Raw genomic sequence first — 17,654 nt, forward strand, 5'->3', positions numbered from 1 at the left:
CTTGTGCGTAACAAGCAAGCGAATAATGCAGAAAACAGATACAGATTTAGACGGGAAACTGTTTTTGAAGAGAGAGAGAGACAGACAGAGAGAGCTGTGCATGAAGTGTGATTTTTTTTTTTTTTTTTTTTTTTTTTTTTTTTTTTTTTATTGTGGTGGAAGCAAAGCAGCAAAAGTCAGAGTGAATTCATGACGATGTTTATGTGAAGCGCAGTTTGGGTCTTCTTTTGCTGCTGGTTTGGTCAATATTGTTTGATGTCGAGGAGTAGCAGCTCTACTCTGAGCCCCTCCCGGATGGCTGAGCTTCTCACCCTCAAAACTCAAAATTTCCACCGCTTGTATCACAGTGTTTTGGTTGCTACCCAGAGCTTAAGATCATAGGTGAAGGCAGGAACATAGATCGACCGGTAAATTGAGAGCTTTGATTTTGATTTTTTTTTTTAAAAACTCACCTCTCTTTTCACCATGATGGACCGGTACAGGGTCCACATCACTGCAACCGCTGCATCAATCCATCTTACAATCTCCCGCTCCCCTCACTCGTAAACAAGACCGAGAGATACTTAAACTCCACTGCATCAAGTGGAGGGGAGTTTAATTCGTCCCTGATCCAGAGTGGGTGCTGCACCCTTTTCTGGCTGAGGACCATGGCCTCAGACTTGGAAGTGCTAATTCACATTTCTGCCACTTCACACTCAAGCTGGAGGCCAGCACCTCGAAGCCAGCACAACCACATCATCTGCGAAAAGTAGACACCCAAGTCGGCAATGCAAATCAGGCTCTTGCAACAGTTATATAAGGGCCGAATGCAAAAGTGTAATATTTTTGCATCCACGTGTTTATGTGGGTGAACATTAAATTCAATGTTGACACAAAAAGTGTTTTTGTTGTTTTTCTGCAATGTGCAAATATTAACTGTTAATGTGTTGTTTTAAACAGGGAGAACCACACATTTGCGGCTACACGACCATCTGCCGTGCTACTTGAACAACTGGCAGTGTGTGTGGCCAAGGGAGAGCCGGTTCTTCTGGTGGGGGAGACTGGAACTGGAAAGACCTCTACTGTACAACAACTAGCTAGAATCACAGGTGAGCTCAGGTTTGCGCAAAGATGAAACTTGGCTGTGGCTCACTGGTGGTTTGAACCCTCCCTCCCCCTGTTACTATGTCTTTAAACTCCAATTATCTCCATAAACCTCTATGAATGGTTCATCCTATTTGAAATATTTCCTGTTTGTTCAATCCAGGACACAGGCTGCGGGTTGTGAACATGAACCAGCAGAGTGATACCGCAGATCTGCTTGGAGGGTGAGTCACACAGCAACTGTGCATTAATTGCATAAAAATAATACTCTGTCACTAAAACTATATAGATGAGAACAGCAGTCAAGTGTTTGTGACAACTGGCAATGAGTCATTCACATTGTGGGGGCGACCGTGGCTCAGGGGGTTGGGAAGCTCATCTGTAACTGGAAGGTTGCCGGTTCGATCCCCCTGCTCTCTCTGTCCTGGTTGTTGTGTCCTTGGGCAAGACACTTTACTCTACCGCCTACTGGTATTGGCCAGAGGGGCCGATGGCGCAATATGGCAGCCTCGCTTCTGTCAGTCTGCCACAGGGCAGCTGTGGCTACAACTGTATCTTGCCTCCACCAGTGAGTGAATGTGAGAGTGAATGAATAGTGGAATTGTAAAGCGCTTTGGGTGCGTAGAAAAGCGCTATATAAATGCAATCCATTATTATTGTTGTTATTATTGTTGTTATTGCTTGGATAGCTCATTTCCCCTTCGTAAATGAAATCGTAATTTAAGAATGCAATATTTGTATTTGCTCAGGTTATCGTTCTCTAATATTACATTTTTTTGAAGCTATTAAACATCCAAGTATTACAAATATGCTAAAAAAAAAGTTACGAAGTGGACAAATGTTTTATCATAGCACTGTAAATAGCTGCAATTCACAACAACAGTCATCTGATTAAGTCCCTCCGGTAGTTTTTCTACTGATCCGGGAAGACTACTGATAGTGTCTTTGCATTATGTATGATGAAGAGTAACCGGCTCTTGACTGGAGTTGTAGAGGCATCTCAAAGTCTATTAATGCACACCCTACAGTGTGTCCTAGATACATCATCAGTGATATAATGGGTTGTCACTGGGTCTTTCAGGACTTTCATGTTTATACATCCTCACCCTGATGACCTAGCTAGCATGGTTAGTCCCCAGCTTGTGTCTAAATAAATTGTGTTGTCCATGAGTCCTGCCTTTTCACACCTATCTTGATGGCCTCTCAGGTATATTGGTGACGTGTAAGATGGCTCTCTTACTGTGCAGTCCTCTGATCTCAAGTAACTTGACGACCTAGTAGATTGACTGGATAGCAAAACCTTGGCAGCTGACATCAATGGAGTAGCTCCTCATACTTGGCCCTCTTCCTCTCAAATACCTCTCCAATGCATTCTTCTAAGTTTCAGGAGGACCACCTGCCTCGATGATATGTCAGGCCTGGTTGTCACAACTACTGTGTCAGGGAATTTGAGCGGTCTCCCTAGGTTAGCCTTCCAACTGCCAGGCCTGAGCTGTTGTCAGAAGTCCTCTTGTATCCTGTTTCTTTTTTCTCTAGCCTTGACAAAAACAATAGTGCTTTGTTGCCTAGTGTAACCTGTTGAGAGATCTGCTGATATCTTCTGTAATAACTCTCAGCACCTAGTCAGGATGCCACTAATAACACCCTTCTCCCAGAGCTAACAGCTTAACACATGTGCTAATAACTTTCAGTTCTCTGCCGGGCCCCAGGAGGAAAGGTTGGTTAGGTTTGGGAGGGCATCGTTCACTCACTGAACCTTGATTTGATTTGATCTTCCAATAGTCCTGAACACAAGATGTTCTGGTCTATTGCCTGCGCCCATCTAGTCCATATTCCTTGCTTTTCATCCCAACCATCCTGCATTCTTCCCCCCCCCATGCTTGGATTTCTTTCTGGGCTAACTGACATGTTGAGTTCTTGGGGTGCTGCCAGGTCCTGCCCATCCTACTGCAACTGTCCCCACCAGCTGGCTGTGTTACAGCCGCTTTTCCACCTGATCAGCACCCTCCTGAGCCCTCCACCTCCAGCTTTTCCTCACCTCTATGCTAGCCAATAGACTCTCTCTACAGCAACAGCACTTGCCTGAATATCCATGAATTCCTTCGAAAGGCTGCTTGCAGTGTTAGATTGCAGGAAAAAACCCAACCCACCTGTGCAGGATCTTGATAATCTTCTCAAAGCCCCCCACCACAATGGTGGAACATGGTAAACCACCAGTGGAAAGTGGAGTTACAGCGGGATGCCATGCTGATACATCCAGGCCTTTCCTCTTAATTGGCTTCCCAGGTATTGATTGAATTTGGACTTCTCCTAGTGGATATGTTGCCCTTCTACACAACTAGAAATCAGAACCTGGTTGTCTTAAAGTCCATCTATACCCAGTTGATCAGGTGTTTGAGACCTTGATGGATCTATTTTATCCCAGGAGTCAATATTGTGATCACTGTCAGATTGTCCATGAAAGCCCTCATTGGGGGCCCAAAGTGGGGCCAAGCATATTCATGGTCAAAATAAACAAAATCTCTGAGAGGGTACACCCAATGATTATTCCCTAATCTAGCTCATAGAAAGCAGATGTTACTGGTCCAGCTGTCTCTATTGTAACTGAAGCAGCTGTAATAGTCCAAAATTTGGTTTCTGATCTTGTCTTGAATATGTGTTGAACGAGTGTGCTTTCCACCAGTTTGTGTGAGACTGCCCCATGAGCATTGGCAAGGTCAAATCGCAGAACTGCGGGGTCAGCATTTCCCTCCTGGATAAGCTAAATGACATTTCCTGTCTGATCGATGATCTAATACCCATGGAGCGCTGACGCAGTGTCGATATATGGATTGCTTAAAAGGGATTCTATGTATCTGGCAACAAAGCTAAAGAATATCTTCCCCTCAAAGTCGAGGAGTGAGGCGATTCCAAATTGTTCAGTGACATCTTGTTCATATTTCCACTGCTGTGCAACTTTTCCTATCCTCCAACTAACCTTGATGGAGTCTGGGGCACTTGATGTAGACAATGTAGGAGACTCCACTTGGACCTGGTGCTGAGGTACTTCTGCTTGCCTTGACAACCTGCTTGACCTCTCTCAGGTTTGGCTTATTGAAGTGGAATGTCACTATGGGTTATTGCAGGTTATCAAGGAAAAAACTGGATGGACCACAGCTTAAATCAGTGTCATATTCTCAATACGAATGGAAATATCAATCTTTTAGTTGTAGCAAAGAACAAAACCCAAATTGTGAAAATAAAAAAATAAATTTTTTTCCACTGGTTTTAAGTCATTCTTTTGGTAACACTTTGGTGCCAAACTCTATTAAGTAGTAAAAAAAACCTCCCAAAATCCATCCATCCATTCGCTTCCGCTTATCCTTTTCAGGGTCGCGGGGGGCGCTGGAGCCTATCCCAGCTGTCATAGGGCGAGAGGCGGGGTACACCCTGGACAGGTCGCCAGTCTGTCGCAGGGCCAACACACAGGGACAGACAACCATTCGCACTCACATTCATTCGCACATTCACACCTAGTGGCAATTTGGATTATCCAATTAACCTATCCCCACCAACTCCCAAAATGTCCCAGTAATTTCTTTTGATGATTTCTTCTTAGCTTAAACTTTTTTCTTTTAAATAACAGGTACAAGCCAGTGGACATAAAGCAGATCCTGCTCCCTCTGCGTGAGGCCTTCGAGGACCTGTTCTCCCAGACATACTCGAGAAAGCAAAACCTGACCTTCCTCGGTCACGTGCAAACCTGCTTCAGAGGCAAGCGTTGGCAGGATCTGCTTAAACTCATGGACCACGTCTGCAAGTCTGCTCTCATTAAGGAGCTGCAAGAGAAATCAGATGGTAATGCTCCAGAATTACTAGATGGTTACACCGGCTGTGTTAGAATAAAACACTGACGTTTTCCTGTGTGTGCGTGTATGTGTCCGTGCAGCTGCTTTGTTGCAGGAGCAGTGGGAGGCACTGGCTTCAAAACTTAATCAGACCCAGCAGCAGATTAGGGCCTGTGAGACAGCCATGGTCTTTGCCTTTGTGGAGGTAAAGACTTAAAAAAATAACCACACATATGTTCGTGGATCCGAGCGTGGTAACCCTTACCTGTGTGTTTTGCTTTATAGGGAACATTAGCTCAGGCAGTGAAGAAGGGCCACTGGATCCTGCTGGATGAGATCAACTTGGCAGCAGCAGAGACCCTCGAGTGTCTGAGTGGACTTCTTGAGGGCAACACCAGATCTCTAGTACTGCTGGATCGTGGAGACACCGGTGAGGACTGCCATTACTTTGTCCCCTTTTTTAAAGCCTCCATTAAATACTTCCAAAGTTAGAACTCTGTAATTTTCTGTTTGTTTTTTTTTTTGAGTAGAGCCCCTAGTACGCCACCCAGACTTCCGGCTTTTTGCCTGTATGAACCCAGCTACTGATGTTGGGAAGAGGAACCTGCCTCTGGGCCTCAGAAACAGGTGAGACTATGCAGAGCTGCAGACTACGCAAGAGGCTTTATGCCACAGGCATAATGCTCGACTGATCGAAAAGTATTTGTTTTTATATATTATATGTATATTTCTATCCAAAATTTTTTAAATCTAAGTAAGCATGTGTATGTTTTTGATCAAATGTTCTATATTCCTTACTTTATTATACGAGAATTAATTCCAAAATGGGAACAATGCTTCACTTCTAAAGCTCTGTATGTATGTATCGCTTAGGTTTACTGAGCTGTATGTGGAGGAGCTGGAGAATGAAGCTGACCTGAGGATCCTGATTTCAGATTACCTCAAGTGCTTAAATCCACATCGAAGTGTCATCAGTGGCATTATAAGGTTGGCTCTTATAAATGGTTGAACTTTTAAAAGATCGTTTTTTAAAGACGTTGCTAAACGAGTGTATTTCTTTTGTACACCATCCAACAATATACCTTCTTTGTTGACGCTATATGCAGCCTGATGCATTGTAGACTCGAATAGGTAGAGTGTGGTTTCATGAGCGTGTTTGCCTTTTGTGTTTTTGGTGCAGTCATCAAACAAACATCCTTACTCATTTTGGGTTAGTTACTTTCATCATAATCAAATTGTGCCATAGATGCTTGCGTTACAAGCTTGCTGTTACATTTTAATGTTGTTTTTTCACCCTCGGTCCTTCTGACACTTTTAGCTTTAGGATAGGATATATATGTAAGTGTGTGTGAGCTGTAGGTTTACACTACCTTCTGAATGGCTTATTTGTCAAATGTATTTCTTTGCAGCTTTTACCTGACAGTACGAAAGGAAGCAAACTCACGTCTGGTGGATGGAAGGGGCCACAGACCCCACTACAGTCTGCGGACTCTGTGCAGGGCCCTGAAGTATGCGGCACTAAACCCCTGTAACAACGTGCAGCGCTCACTTTATGAGGTGGGAATCAGATCTCTTATTTATAAGTAGTCATATTGAGAATGGTCAGTTTTGTTTAATGCCCTGTGTTTTTAATCATCATTATTATTATTTTAGTATTTGAAGGTTTGATGTTTTTGTACTTCTTGTACCTGTTCTCATCAACTGCGTCTTGTGTGCAGGGGTTCTGCCTGAGCTTCCTCACTCAGCTGGACAGAAGCTCCCACCCTGTGGTCCAGAAACTGGTGTGTCAGCACATCCTGATGGGAAACACAAAGTGTCTGAAACAAGTAAGATCTTATTAGAGGTGCTTTAAAAAAATAATGAGAAAACCCCCCAAAATGTGTGTGTGTGTGTGTGCATAAAACAATCTTAGATGAAGATACCACAAACCAAAGACGTTATCACTTTCAACACACTTCATATGTGCTCTTTCTCTTTTCTAACAAGCTTTCAATGTGAAAAATGTTTCATTTTTCAGCATGAGCTAAAATGGATTTTAAAGTTCTGAAAAGTGACTTGTTGTAGCTCAGGAGGTAGAGCAGGCCATCTACCAAGTAGAAGCTTTGTGGTTCGATCCCTGATACAAGACATGCATGCCAAATATCTTTGGGCAAGATATGAACGTGTGAATGTTAGATAGATGTAGCACTCATAGCAAAAAGTGCTTGTGTGAAGGGCTGAATGAGGCAAGTTGTATAAAACACTTTGAGTGCTCAGAGTAGAAACGTGCTATCATTTACCAGTTTAGGGCAAAGTGATACGGAGGTATATATTATTATATGCAACCTTTCTTTGTGCGCTGTGTTTCCTACAGTCCATCCCGGCACCCTCAGGCCGACCCTGTGTTGAAATGGAAGGCTACTGGGTTTCCCAGGGGGAGATGGAACCAGGTCTCGACCCCAGCTACATTCTCACTCCCTCAGTCAAGCTGAACCTTCGCGACCTTGCCAGAGTGGTGTCTGCAGGGTGAGCTATCACCCAATCTGACCCCTTGTACACTGTTCCCCCCTGAATCAATGGTTTCATATATAAATCTCTAGATATTCATGTTGACAGAGCTAATTCAGGCCCTTCAGTAAAGGATGCACCAGAGTGCATTAGGACAGATCTGTGGTTGGACTGAATTGCCCTGCAGTCAGTGGCCTTCCAAACAGGAGGCTTTGATGTTTTTTATAACAGTGGAAAGAAAGAGCTGTGATTCAGCCATCAGCTTTCCTGTGTTTCTCCAAAGGAATACATTTGTCTATTCCTTTCTGCTCCTACGCAACATTAACATGCCAGACTTAAATGTGAATGGTGAGGACATCACTTCTTACTTTTAGAGTTTTGGGGCAGTGCATATCACAACTATAAAGATTTTTGAGTTGAAAATCATACCAGTTTGTTACAGGCTTTAAATGTGAACAATATGTGTGCAACAACAATAATAATAATGGATTGCATTTATATAGCGCTTTTTGGGACCCCTCAAAGCGCTTTACAATTCCACTATTCATTCACTCTCACATTAACACTCTTCATTCACTCTCACATTAACTCACTGGTGGAGGTAAGCCACAGCTGCCCTGGGGCAGACTGACAGAAGCGAGGCTGCCATATTGCGCCATCATCAGTAGGCGGTAGGTGAAGTGTCTTGCCCAAGGACACAACGACAGAGACTGTCCGAGCCGGGGCTCGAACCGGCAACCTTCCGATTACAAGACGAACACCCAACTCTTGAGCCACGATCGCCCGAAGAGGCGGCCAGTAGTTGGTAGTGTTGCCGCACAGCACAAAGTTCCTGAGTCTGACTCATCTTCTTCGATGTATTCTGTTGTCACAAACAGAAAAGGTTCAAAGCATTTTGTTTGGTTTTGTTTATAACTCAGAGGTCCTTCACCACTTAGCTGCTCTTAAGATTAATTTCATACAGTCAGGAAATAACGTCACGCAGCACTTAGTTGATGACATTTGAGTTGTGTGCCCTCCCATAACCAGCCCAAATGTTGCTTTGGCTTTACAGGACTCACCCAGTGCTGATCCAGGGAGAGACATCTGTGGGGAAGACCAGTTTGATCAGGTGGCTGGCTGCTGCCACCGGGAACCAGTGTGTGAGAATCAACAACCACGAGCACACCGATGTCCAGGAGTACATTGGCTGTTACTCATCAGATGACCGGGGCAAGCTGGTGTTTAAAGAGGGTATGAGCATTTAAAATAGTGTTACATGACTCCTGGGGCTTTTTTCTAGGGAATCAGCTTTTTCATTCTCTCTCTCTAAGACTAGGAAAGATAAACACCGATTCTGTTCCCTGTCCCAATGGCAGTGTTTTTGTGCCAAAAAAAAAAAAACCCACAGCAATGAAGAGTGAAGCAGTCATGTGACTTGCAAAAGAGAAAAAAATCAATTCATTGAAAACTTGAAAGGTTTTCTCTGTATGTAAATACCCAGTTTTTTAAGTAAGGCTTAATAAAATGAAGTGTGAACGAAAAACAAACAACACTTATAGTTTCATAATTTAAAACTATATTTATTGTAAAATGGAAGAAAGGTAACAGATGTTGAAATTGAGACATTTATATACTTTGTCATTTTGAATCTGATGGAAGCAACATGTAAAAGGGAAAAAAAACTGAAACGAGGTAACAAAAGACTGTAAATTTGTGCAACACGTGTGAGGTTGGACTGTATCCAAAGGCTTACTATAGATCTTCCCTCAAGACCTCCTGAAAAATCTGAATAATTTAAATAAAAATCAAGACTTTCTATTTCACAAAGCATCCAAACCATTTGGGAAACTGTCAGAGAATAAAAATTGCTAATAAATGAGAATCACAGTTAATTACCTTAACTGCTAATGTGAAGTAGCTCGGCCCCAGTCCACATGGCTAATTTTATTTGTCTTTGATTAAGGCGTTCTTATTGATGCTATGAGGAAAGGCTACTGGATCATCCTAGATGAGCTGAACCTGGCCCCCACTGATGTTCTGGAGGCCCTCAACAGATTGTTGGACGACAACAGAGAACTCTTTGTGGCTGAAACTCAGGAAGTCATCAGTGCTCACCCCAGGTTCATGCTGTTTGCTACCCAGAATCCCCCTGGTCTCTACGGTGGTAGAAAGGTATAGCATTCCTTTAGCTTAGGAAGATGGATAAAGTAGCTGTGAAGTGAAATATTATTTGGATAGAAATCATGAAGATTTTACATGATCATAAAGGTACGGACAGGCCTTTTTATGAAAAAACCAAAAAAACACACACACACAAAAAAGTTGGTAGAACGTGTGTATTCATTATATATATTAATTCTATGCAACACTATCTAGGTGCTCTCCAGGGCTTTTAGGAATCGCTTTGTGGAGCTACACTTTGATGAGCTTCCCAGTGCCGAGCTGGAGATCATCCTTCATCAGAGGTGCAGCCTTCCCCCATCTTACTGCACCAAGCTAGTGAAAGTCATGCAAGACCTTCAGGTAAGTGTTGCACTGTCTCTCGCGTCTACTCGTATCTTTCTATTACTTGCCTGTTCTCGTTGATCCTGACTAATTGTTCTACAGTCCTTGCGCAAAGGATCCTCTGTGTTTGCAGGCAAACATGGCTTCATCACCCTTAGAGATCTTTTCCGTTGGGCGGACCGCTACAGGCTGGAGGAACAGGCAGAGGCCTCTCGGGACTGGCTGCAGCATTTAGCAGATGATGGTGAGGCTCATTAAACAACCCGTTAAATCACTTCCACACAGAGATCCTAAATTGAAATTTTCCCTCCCCGACAGGGTATATGCTTCTGGCAGGACGTGTGAGAAAACCTGAAGAAGAGGTCATCATCCTATCCATCCTGGAGAAGCACTTCAAACGAACGGTGAACCCGGAATATCTGTTCTCTCAGAAACAGGTCGCCAGCCAGTTCAGTGAGTCAAACGTATTTCATGACATTTTCATCCCCAATGATGATACTTTCCTTACTTTGCACTAGTATTTAATGAGCGTTTAGTCTGCTTACATTACTTTAATGATAGCAGCACTCAAGTTGCATGCACTTTCTCTCAGGTTTCAATGTTAACTGTTAACATTTTAGTTGACATGGAATACTTAACATTGCTGATTTTATCTGTTTGTAAAAACAATGGCAGGTGTCACTGTAATATACACTTGCTTAAAATCCGCAGCATCTGCTTCATGCACTGACATTTAGAATTCAGATACAGTGAACAGAGTTAAGTATGATGTTGAAAGCCTGTAACCAGTATTGTGTACATGGGTAGCGCCAAATCACAGCAACCGCTGCCTTGAGGCGACTACTGTTGTACTGTGCTTATTATATTAGAATACAAAACAAGTCATTTTAACTAAGAAAACCGAATTGTTCAGCTCGTGATCAACACAGTGTCGTGTTGTTTGATGATCTCAACAGGTCCCTTCATCGACAGCATTGCTGGAGTCCCAGAGGAGTTCCGACATGTGGTGTGGACACAGGACATGAGGAGACTGGCTGTGCTCCTCGGTCGAGCGCTGCGATTTGGCGAGTCTGTCCTGCTTGTAGGAAACACGGGGTAATATTAAGATATTATTCTTAATATCTGGGAAGTAATGAAATACTTTAACTCTACTTGAGTATAATTTTTAGGTATCTGTACTAGAGTATTTCTTTTTTTTCTGACAACCTTTTACTTTTACACTCTATATTTTTAACTTCCTAGGACCTGGCGTCCACATATGTGGACATCACATTTTGGGTTGTCTAGACCAAAATACTAAACTCTCAGGAGGTTAAATAAATATCTGAACTTTCTACTCAAATTTTCAAAACAGACTTGTTATATTCGCTTGAACAACATTTGAGGGGAGTTGTTATTTCACATCCCTATGGGCCTAATACACGAAAGATGATCCTATTTTCATATTGCGAAGTGTGGTGTATAACAACCAAAGGTAGACTAATAGTGTTATTTAAAAGACTCTACTGTGATGGATTCAAAGTACAGACTAGTGTGTGGCTGTGGGGCTCATGGTCATAATTTGATATACATCAGGTGTAGCAGAGATGAATTTGAAGTTAAGCTGACGATGCTTTGATTAATTCACTGAATTCAACCTTCATACAAACTTTATAGTGTATAATATAAAGAAACATAAACAGTGTACTGTCAGTGTAGAGGATGGAAATAAGTTGTGATTCTTTCCCCCATGCTGAGCCACTAGAACCGGTTTTAGGGTTCTCACATATGCTTTCCATTAGATGATATGCCGACGTACCAGGTAGTTTTTGAACTCCAAGTAAATTGAGTCAGTCTGAAAGTGCAACTCCAGTCAGTCTCTGTTCCTACACTTAAGTGCTTTCTATCTTACATTCACACACATTCATCCACTGAACACATTGGGGAGCATTTTGGGGGTTCAGGATCTTGATTGATCAGCTCTAACTCCTGAGCTATAGCCACCGCATAATGTACAAAAACAGATTTGTGAGAGTCATGTTTACTGTGCAGATACGGTTTTTTTTATACATAAATGTCTAATGTCATGTGTTTTCTATGTGCTCCTGCTCCTTCATCAGATGTGGAAAGACCACCATCTGTCAGCTGTTTGCTGCTTTGGCTGGACAGAAGTTCTTTTCAGTCAACTGTCACCTCCACATGGAGACATCTGATTTCCTGGGAGGACTCCGGCCTGTCAGACATACACATCAGGTAGTGATAAGTCCTCACTGGGGCCACTAGTGATATTCAAAATGTGGAGGAAAATATGTTCTCCACAGTACTGAAAGTTGTTCATCTGAATCTGTTGTTCATCCCATTCAAAAAGTGGAAAGATTCTTGCCCCCATCATGTCAACTGGGGTGGGGTGGGTGGGTTAGTTAGTTAACTTAGAAATTTAACTACATATTTCTATATATATTATTATACAGCTGTGATGCATTTCTGTAAATTCTTATTATTAAATTAGACTTGTGTTGATACATTCTAAAGAAAATCCTGGTTAGTAGTGTAGAAGCACGAACTTCTAAACTAAACTTTGTGCATGTCTGTGTAGAATGACGGGGAGGACGGCAGACTGTTTGAGTGGCATGATGGGCCCTTGGTACAAGCCATGAAGGAGGGAGGTGTCTTCCTCATGGATGAAATCTCATTGGCAGACGACTCTGTCCTAGAGAGACTCAACAGGTACCCACACAAAATATACATGTTCCATATCTACGCTTATCTTGAGGGTCAACAACCCTGCAGCTCAAGACAGTAAAATAAAAGAAGAAAACTGTTTAGATGCTTTAGAAAACAGAAAAACTGTACAGTAGTATTTTGCAGTATTTTGTTCTGAATGTTATACATGCTGCAAATTGAAGTTTACCTAGTAATCAGTATTTTTTTTCTGCCACTGAAAAGTTGCTATATAGGAGGCTGTTTGTATTTAACACACTAACTTAAACAATTAAACAAAAAACCTTATCAAGTGGCCCAAAATGCTTTGTGAAAATTAGAGTTAGCAAGATCATAACAGAATAAATATGTCTTTATTATACTGATAGAATAGTGATATGTTGGGATCTTGGGTATTTTCACATAATAATTTGAAATATTAATATTATATTATTAATATTATACCTTAATCAGAATCAGAAAGACTTTAATTATCCCCAAGAGGCAGTTAAGATACAACAGAGCAGCATGACGTTGAAGATAAGGACAGGGCATAAACAGGCAATAAGAGTGAGATAAATACACACAGAATATACAGTATATACACAGTTTTAAAATTACACAGTTTTAAAATTAAAGTGACTGAAAGGTGAATAAATAACTGTATGTAACTAAAAGTGAATAAAGTGTCGGTAGTATAAGAAGAGTGTAGTTTATGTTTCTGGTGTGGAAATGATCTTATCGGCTGGAGTTAAAAAGCAGAGTGGCTTTGGGGACAAAGGTGGCTCTCCTCCTCTCAGTCCTGCAGAATGTGAGAGGGGTCGTTGATGATTTTGGCTGCCTGTCTAAGCGCCTGTTGGCTGAAAACCTGTGCAAGAGTTCTGACAGGCAGGCCAATTATTTTAAAGCACACTGATGCAGTGTGCTGCAGTCTGTTCCTGTTCTGAAGGCTGAGGGAGTGGAACCAGCAGGTGATGGAGAAGGCCATGATGCTTTCCAGGAAGACATAGTAAAAAGTCATCATGATGGGTGTGCTGACTCCAAAGGAGTTGAGTTTCCTGAGGAGGTATAGCTGTTGGTGGCACCTCCTGAGAATCTCCTCTGTGTTAACAGAGAATTTCAGGAGGTTGTCAAAGATGGTTCCCAGGTATTTGTACTCCTCAACTACCTCCACTGGCTTCCCTTGGATGGTGGTGGTGACTGAAGCAGCCAGATCCCTCTGCCTACTGGAGAAGGTCACCACCATCTCTTTGGTTTTGCTCACGTTCAGTTTGGAGCTGTCACACCACTCTACAAACTCCTGAAGAGTGGGCCCATGGTGTTGTGAGGGGCCTGACAGCAGTGACAGAAGAACTGTGTCGTCAGCATATTTCACCAGGTGACAGTTGGGCTGTGTGGATCTGCAGTCATCAGTGTAGAGGATGAAGAGCAGGGGGAGAGCACAGCCCTGGGGGGAGCCAGTGGAGGTGGAACAGAAACCGAAAGAGAGTTGTTGACCCAAGCTTTCTGAGTCCCGCTGGTCAAAAAGTCTTAAGTTAACATTGTTAACATACAACCTTAAGTTGTATTTGCACTCGATTGCTTGTAGTTGTAGCGTTCACTTGTTTGGTACTTAAGAAAGGTTATGTCTTGATGCACGCTCAGTCATCCAGGTAAGGAAATGAACAGAATTGACTTTTTGGAATGTGAAAAGTTCCTCTGAGTGTAAACTTGCCAACATTTAATTTTAAAAACACTGCACAAGCTTTGACCTTTGATAGTGTGTTTGTTTGCTACCAGTGTTCTGGAGACAGAGAAGTCCCTTGTACTGGCAGAGAAGGGCAGCGGAGATCGTGGTGACGTGGAGCTGATAAAAGCAGCTACAAATTTCCGTCTGGTCGCCACCATGAACCCTGGAGGAGACTTTGGCAAGAAAGAGGTGATGAAATGATGCAAAATGGTACAAGCTACTGTTTTTCCTATAGGGAAGTTTTTGTTAGACTTTGATGCTGCACAAAATAGCTGCTTCCACATTTATAATAGAACAAAAACAAAGAAGACAAACAAACCACGTGAACTGTTGCAAGTCACAGCCCCAGATTACACGCATTGAACATTTTAAACCTACCACACATATTTTATGCAGCATTACACTGCACAAAATATCCGAATATTGCAGGAATTAGACCTGTTGTACAGATCTGTCACAAACATTCAACTTTGCCTTTTATTGTACATTGCACATATTATACCTAGAGTGGCTGGTGAAACACAAAGTCATGATAATGGACTTATTTATGTGCTGAAGGTGTGAGATGGAACTTTACATAGGTGTTACTTGTGCATGTATGTTTCTTCACAGCTCTCTCCAGCCTTACGAAATCGTTTCACAGAGCTCTGGTGCCCTCAGACCAACAATCGCAGTGACCTGGTTAAGATCATCCAACACAACTTGCGCTCAGGCCTCTCCCTTGATGGTAACCCATTTACAGTTCACTGGGTTTAAAATGACCAAGTGCATAGTTTAAAAAGCGTTTGACTTTTATGTTATGAACCATGTATGATGTTTTTTAGTTAACTTCAGTTTTATTCTTCTGGTTTGTTCCCACAATTCCACATTGTTTCCAGCAGTAGCAGGCAGTCATTTTAAAAAAGACAGCTCTAATACACACTTTGTTGAGCAGTATAACAGGTGCAGTCGAGTCTAGAACATGGGAGACTATTTAGCATTTAAAGAGATACACGTTTCTCAGAAGTTTGAGACTAAAGAAAAGATAAAAACCAGAGTGAATATTGAGTTGTGTAGCAGATGTGGAATTTCCATAGTGTGCTGTTGCCACTGAGTTCTCATTAGAGGTTATGTTAAACAAGGTGATAATTAAAATGACTGATTTCAAGCAGGTGAATATAACTTTTTAATTGAACACAGGTGGGGACGTTGCAGAGCTAATGCTGGACTTCATCGAGTGGCTCACACAGCAAGACTTTGGCCGCCGCTGCATCCTGAGTGTTAGAGACATTCTTTCATGGGTCAACTTCCTCAATGCTGTGTGCGAGCGGGATGAAGATAGCTTCATGACCATGGGAGCTATTGAAGACGAAGATGAAGCCGAGTGGGACCTGCGTCTGGACACTGTTACTGCCTTCATCCACGCTGCTTGTCTCGTTTATATCGATGGCATTGGCTCAGGTGAGCTGACGGCTTATGTTTAAATTCCGCTGAAAGTTTGGCACTGAAAGAAATTGTTGGTAGATTCATTCTGGCTTCTTTGCAGGGACCACAGCCTCCTGTGCAGATGGTGTCCTCCTTGCTCGTCGTCTGTGCCTGAGCTTCCTGCAGCAGAGACTAAGCAAGATGACCAAGCTGGACCAGGATGTAATGGATGCCCTGAGAGTGTATGACAGAAATTTGCCACGGGAGCCTCAGTGGGGAGAAGATTTCTTTGGCATTGATCCCTTCTACATCGCATTAGGTATACATTTAGTGATTCCTTAATGTACTATTAAGGAATCACCGGGTTAGAATAGCCTGGACATATCCACACCATTTTTTAATTTTATTAACAGTGTTGGGAAAAGTGTGTCATCTAATTCAAGCTGAGTTTTTAGTGCAATAAAGTTCACTACAACATGATGCAGTAGCTCTATGTCCACCCATAGAGGGCTAGTTGCCCGCTCTAGAACAGCTGCTTTATTCCGAGATGTGGATCCTGTTCTGCACCACTTCTACAAAGACTTTCTTTACATGAAACTACACATGCTCATGTATACTACCGGTCAAAAGTTTTAGAACACCCCATTTTTCCAGTTTTTCATTGAAAATGATGCCGCTTTAATGTCTCACTGCACTCTGAAATGAAAGCATAGTACAAATAAGCAATTGGAGGAATCAATTTATAGACCAAAATGTATTCTAAACTTTTGACTCATCAAAGTAACCACCCTTGGCAGATATAACAGCTGAAAGCATTCTTTCTACAATAAAAACCAGTAGAAGTTCTTCCCATATCTGTTGCAGAAGTTCCCCTAAATGTGTGGCACTTGTAGGTTTCTTTGCTTTCACTCTTCTGTCCAGTTCATCTCAAACCATCTCCATGGGAGATGCTTTCCATCTTGTTCTTTTTCCTGAGGCAGTTCTGACATAGCTTGGACAATGCAAGCGGTTAACTCCCAGAAACTTGTCCTCTGATTCAGTTGTGTCTTTGGGTCTGTCAAACCTCTTCCTGTCAGAGTTTGTTTTTGAGTGCCTTTTAATGGTGAAGGAAACTGTACTCACTGACACCTTGACTTTGTTTGCAGTTTCTCTGTAGGAAACACCTACATTTATAAGTGTTATGATGGACTGTCTGTCTTCCATTTTTGTATCATTCTGAAATGTACATCATTTTACAGTTTTGGGTATCCTTACCTAACCTCTGGCAGTTAGTTCACCACTTACCTTTGTACCATTTCAAGCTATTCATTTGACTTGAATGACTTGAATTGTAATAAATAACTAGAATAACTTTTTGACCGATTGTGTACAGTGGACCTGTCTTCCATGATAACACACATACAACTGTTTAAGTGCTTGTGATGAGGTCACTGGTGTTTGTGTAATGTCTCATAATGCCTTTGTTTCCAGGGCCTCACACCGAGAGCCGTAACCTGTCAAACTACGCCATTGCAGCAGGCACCACTGCAGTGAATGCTCAGAGGATTCTGCGGGCACTGAAGCTGCAGAGGCCTGTGCTACTCGAGGGCTCACCTGGCGTGGGAAAAACCAGCCTGGTGGCTGCACTAGCAAAAGCTTCTGGAAACCATCTGGTCAGAATCAACCTGTCGGAGCAAACGGTAAATTGGCATGCTCAGCACTGTGCTCTGAACTCAACTCTAAAGCCTCTGGTAATGATGACATACACTCTCTGCAGGATGTCACCGATTTATTTGGGACAGATCTCCCAGTGGAGGGTGGGAAGGGAGGAGAGTTTGCGTGGCGCGATGGCCCCCTTTTGGCTGCTTTGAAGGCAGGGCACTGGGTGGTACTGGACGAGGTAGGGATCACTCTTCTGACACTCTTGCAGTTTTGTACACTGATTTTATAGTTTTGCGTTTTTCAAACTCCAAACAATC

General features: G+C 42.5%; 1 protein-coding gene across 1 annotated transcript in view; it reads left to right on the top strand.

Moving 5' to 3' along the window:
• mdn1 (midasin AAA ATPase 1) overlaps window positions 1-17,654 on the top strand; it is a 62,468-nt gene that overhangs the window by 7,382 nt on the left and 37,432 nt on the right. Inside the window, exons 14-37 of the mRNA XM_087852653.1 lie at window positions 940-1,088; window positions 1,247-1,307; window positions 4,709-4,920; window positions 5,012-5,115; window positions 5,196-5,340; window positions 5,441-5,537; window positions 5,784-5,897; window positions 6,320-6,467; window positions 6,629-6,736; window positions 7,264-7,415; window positions 8,452-8,630; window positions 9,343-9,551; window positions 9,756-9,902; window positions 9,987-10,128; window positions 10,203-10,337; window positions 10,841-10,979; window positions 11,984-12,116; window positions 12,460-12,590; window positions 14,343-14,481; window positions 14,905-15,019; window positions 15,472-15,732; window positions 15,818-16,015; window positions 17,167-17,375; window positions 17,453-17,575. Of these exons, the coding sequence (XP_087708779.1) occupies window positions 940-1,088; window positions 1,247-1,307; window positions 4,709-4,920; window positions 5,012-5,115; window positions 5,196-5,340; window positions 5,441-5,537; window positions 5,784-5,897; window positions 6,320-6,467; window positions 6,629-6,736; window positions 7,264-7,415; window positions 8,452-8,630; window positions 9,343-9,551; window positions 9,756-9,902; window positions 9,987-10,128; window positions 10,203-10,337; window positions 10,841-10,979; window positions 11,984-12,116; window positions 12,460-12,590; window positions 14,343-14,481; window positions 14,905-15,019; window positions 15,472-15,732; window positions 15,818-16,015; window positions 17,167-17,375; window positions 17,453-17,575 (3,550 nt within the window). The remainder of the gene's footprint in view (window positions 1-939; window positions 1,089-1,246; window positions 1,308-4,708; window positions 4,921-5,011; window positions 5,116-5,195; window positions 5,341-5,440; window positions 5,538-5,783; window positions 5,898-6,319; window positions 6,468-6,628; window positions 6,737-7,263; window positions 7,416-8,451; window positions 8,631-9,342; window positions 9,552-9,755; window positions 9,903-9,986; window positions 10,129-10,202; window positions 10,338-10,840; window positions 10,980-11,983; window positions 12,117-12,459; window positions 12,591-14,342; window positions 14,482-14,904; window positions 15,020-15,471; window positions 15,733-15,817; window positions 16,016-17,166; window positions 17,376-17,452; window positions 17,576-17,654) is intronic.

Source organism: Neolamprologus brichardi, chromosome 15, assembly GCF_056152115.1.
Source record: "Neolamprologus brichardi isolate AB-2024 chromosome 15, ASM5615211v1, whole genome shotgun sequence".
Taxonomy (NCBI): Eukaryota; Metazoa; Chordata; class Actinopteri; order Cichliformes; family Cichlidae; genus Neolamprologus; species Neolamprologus brichardi.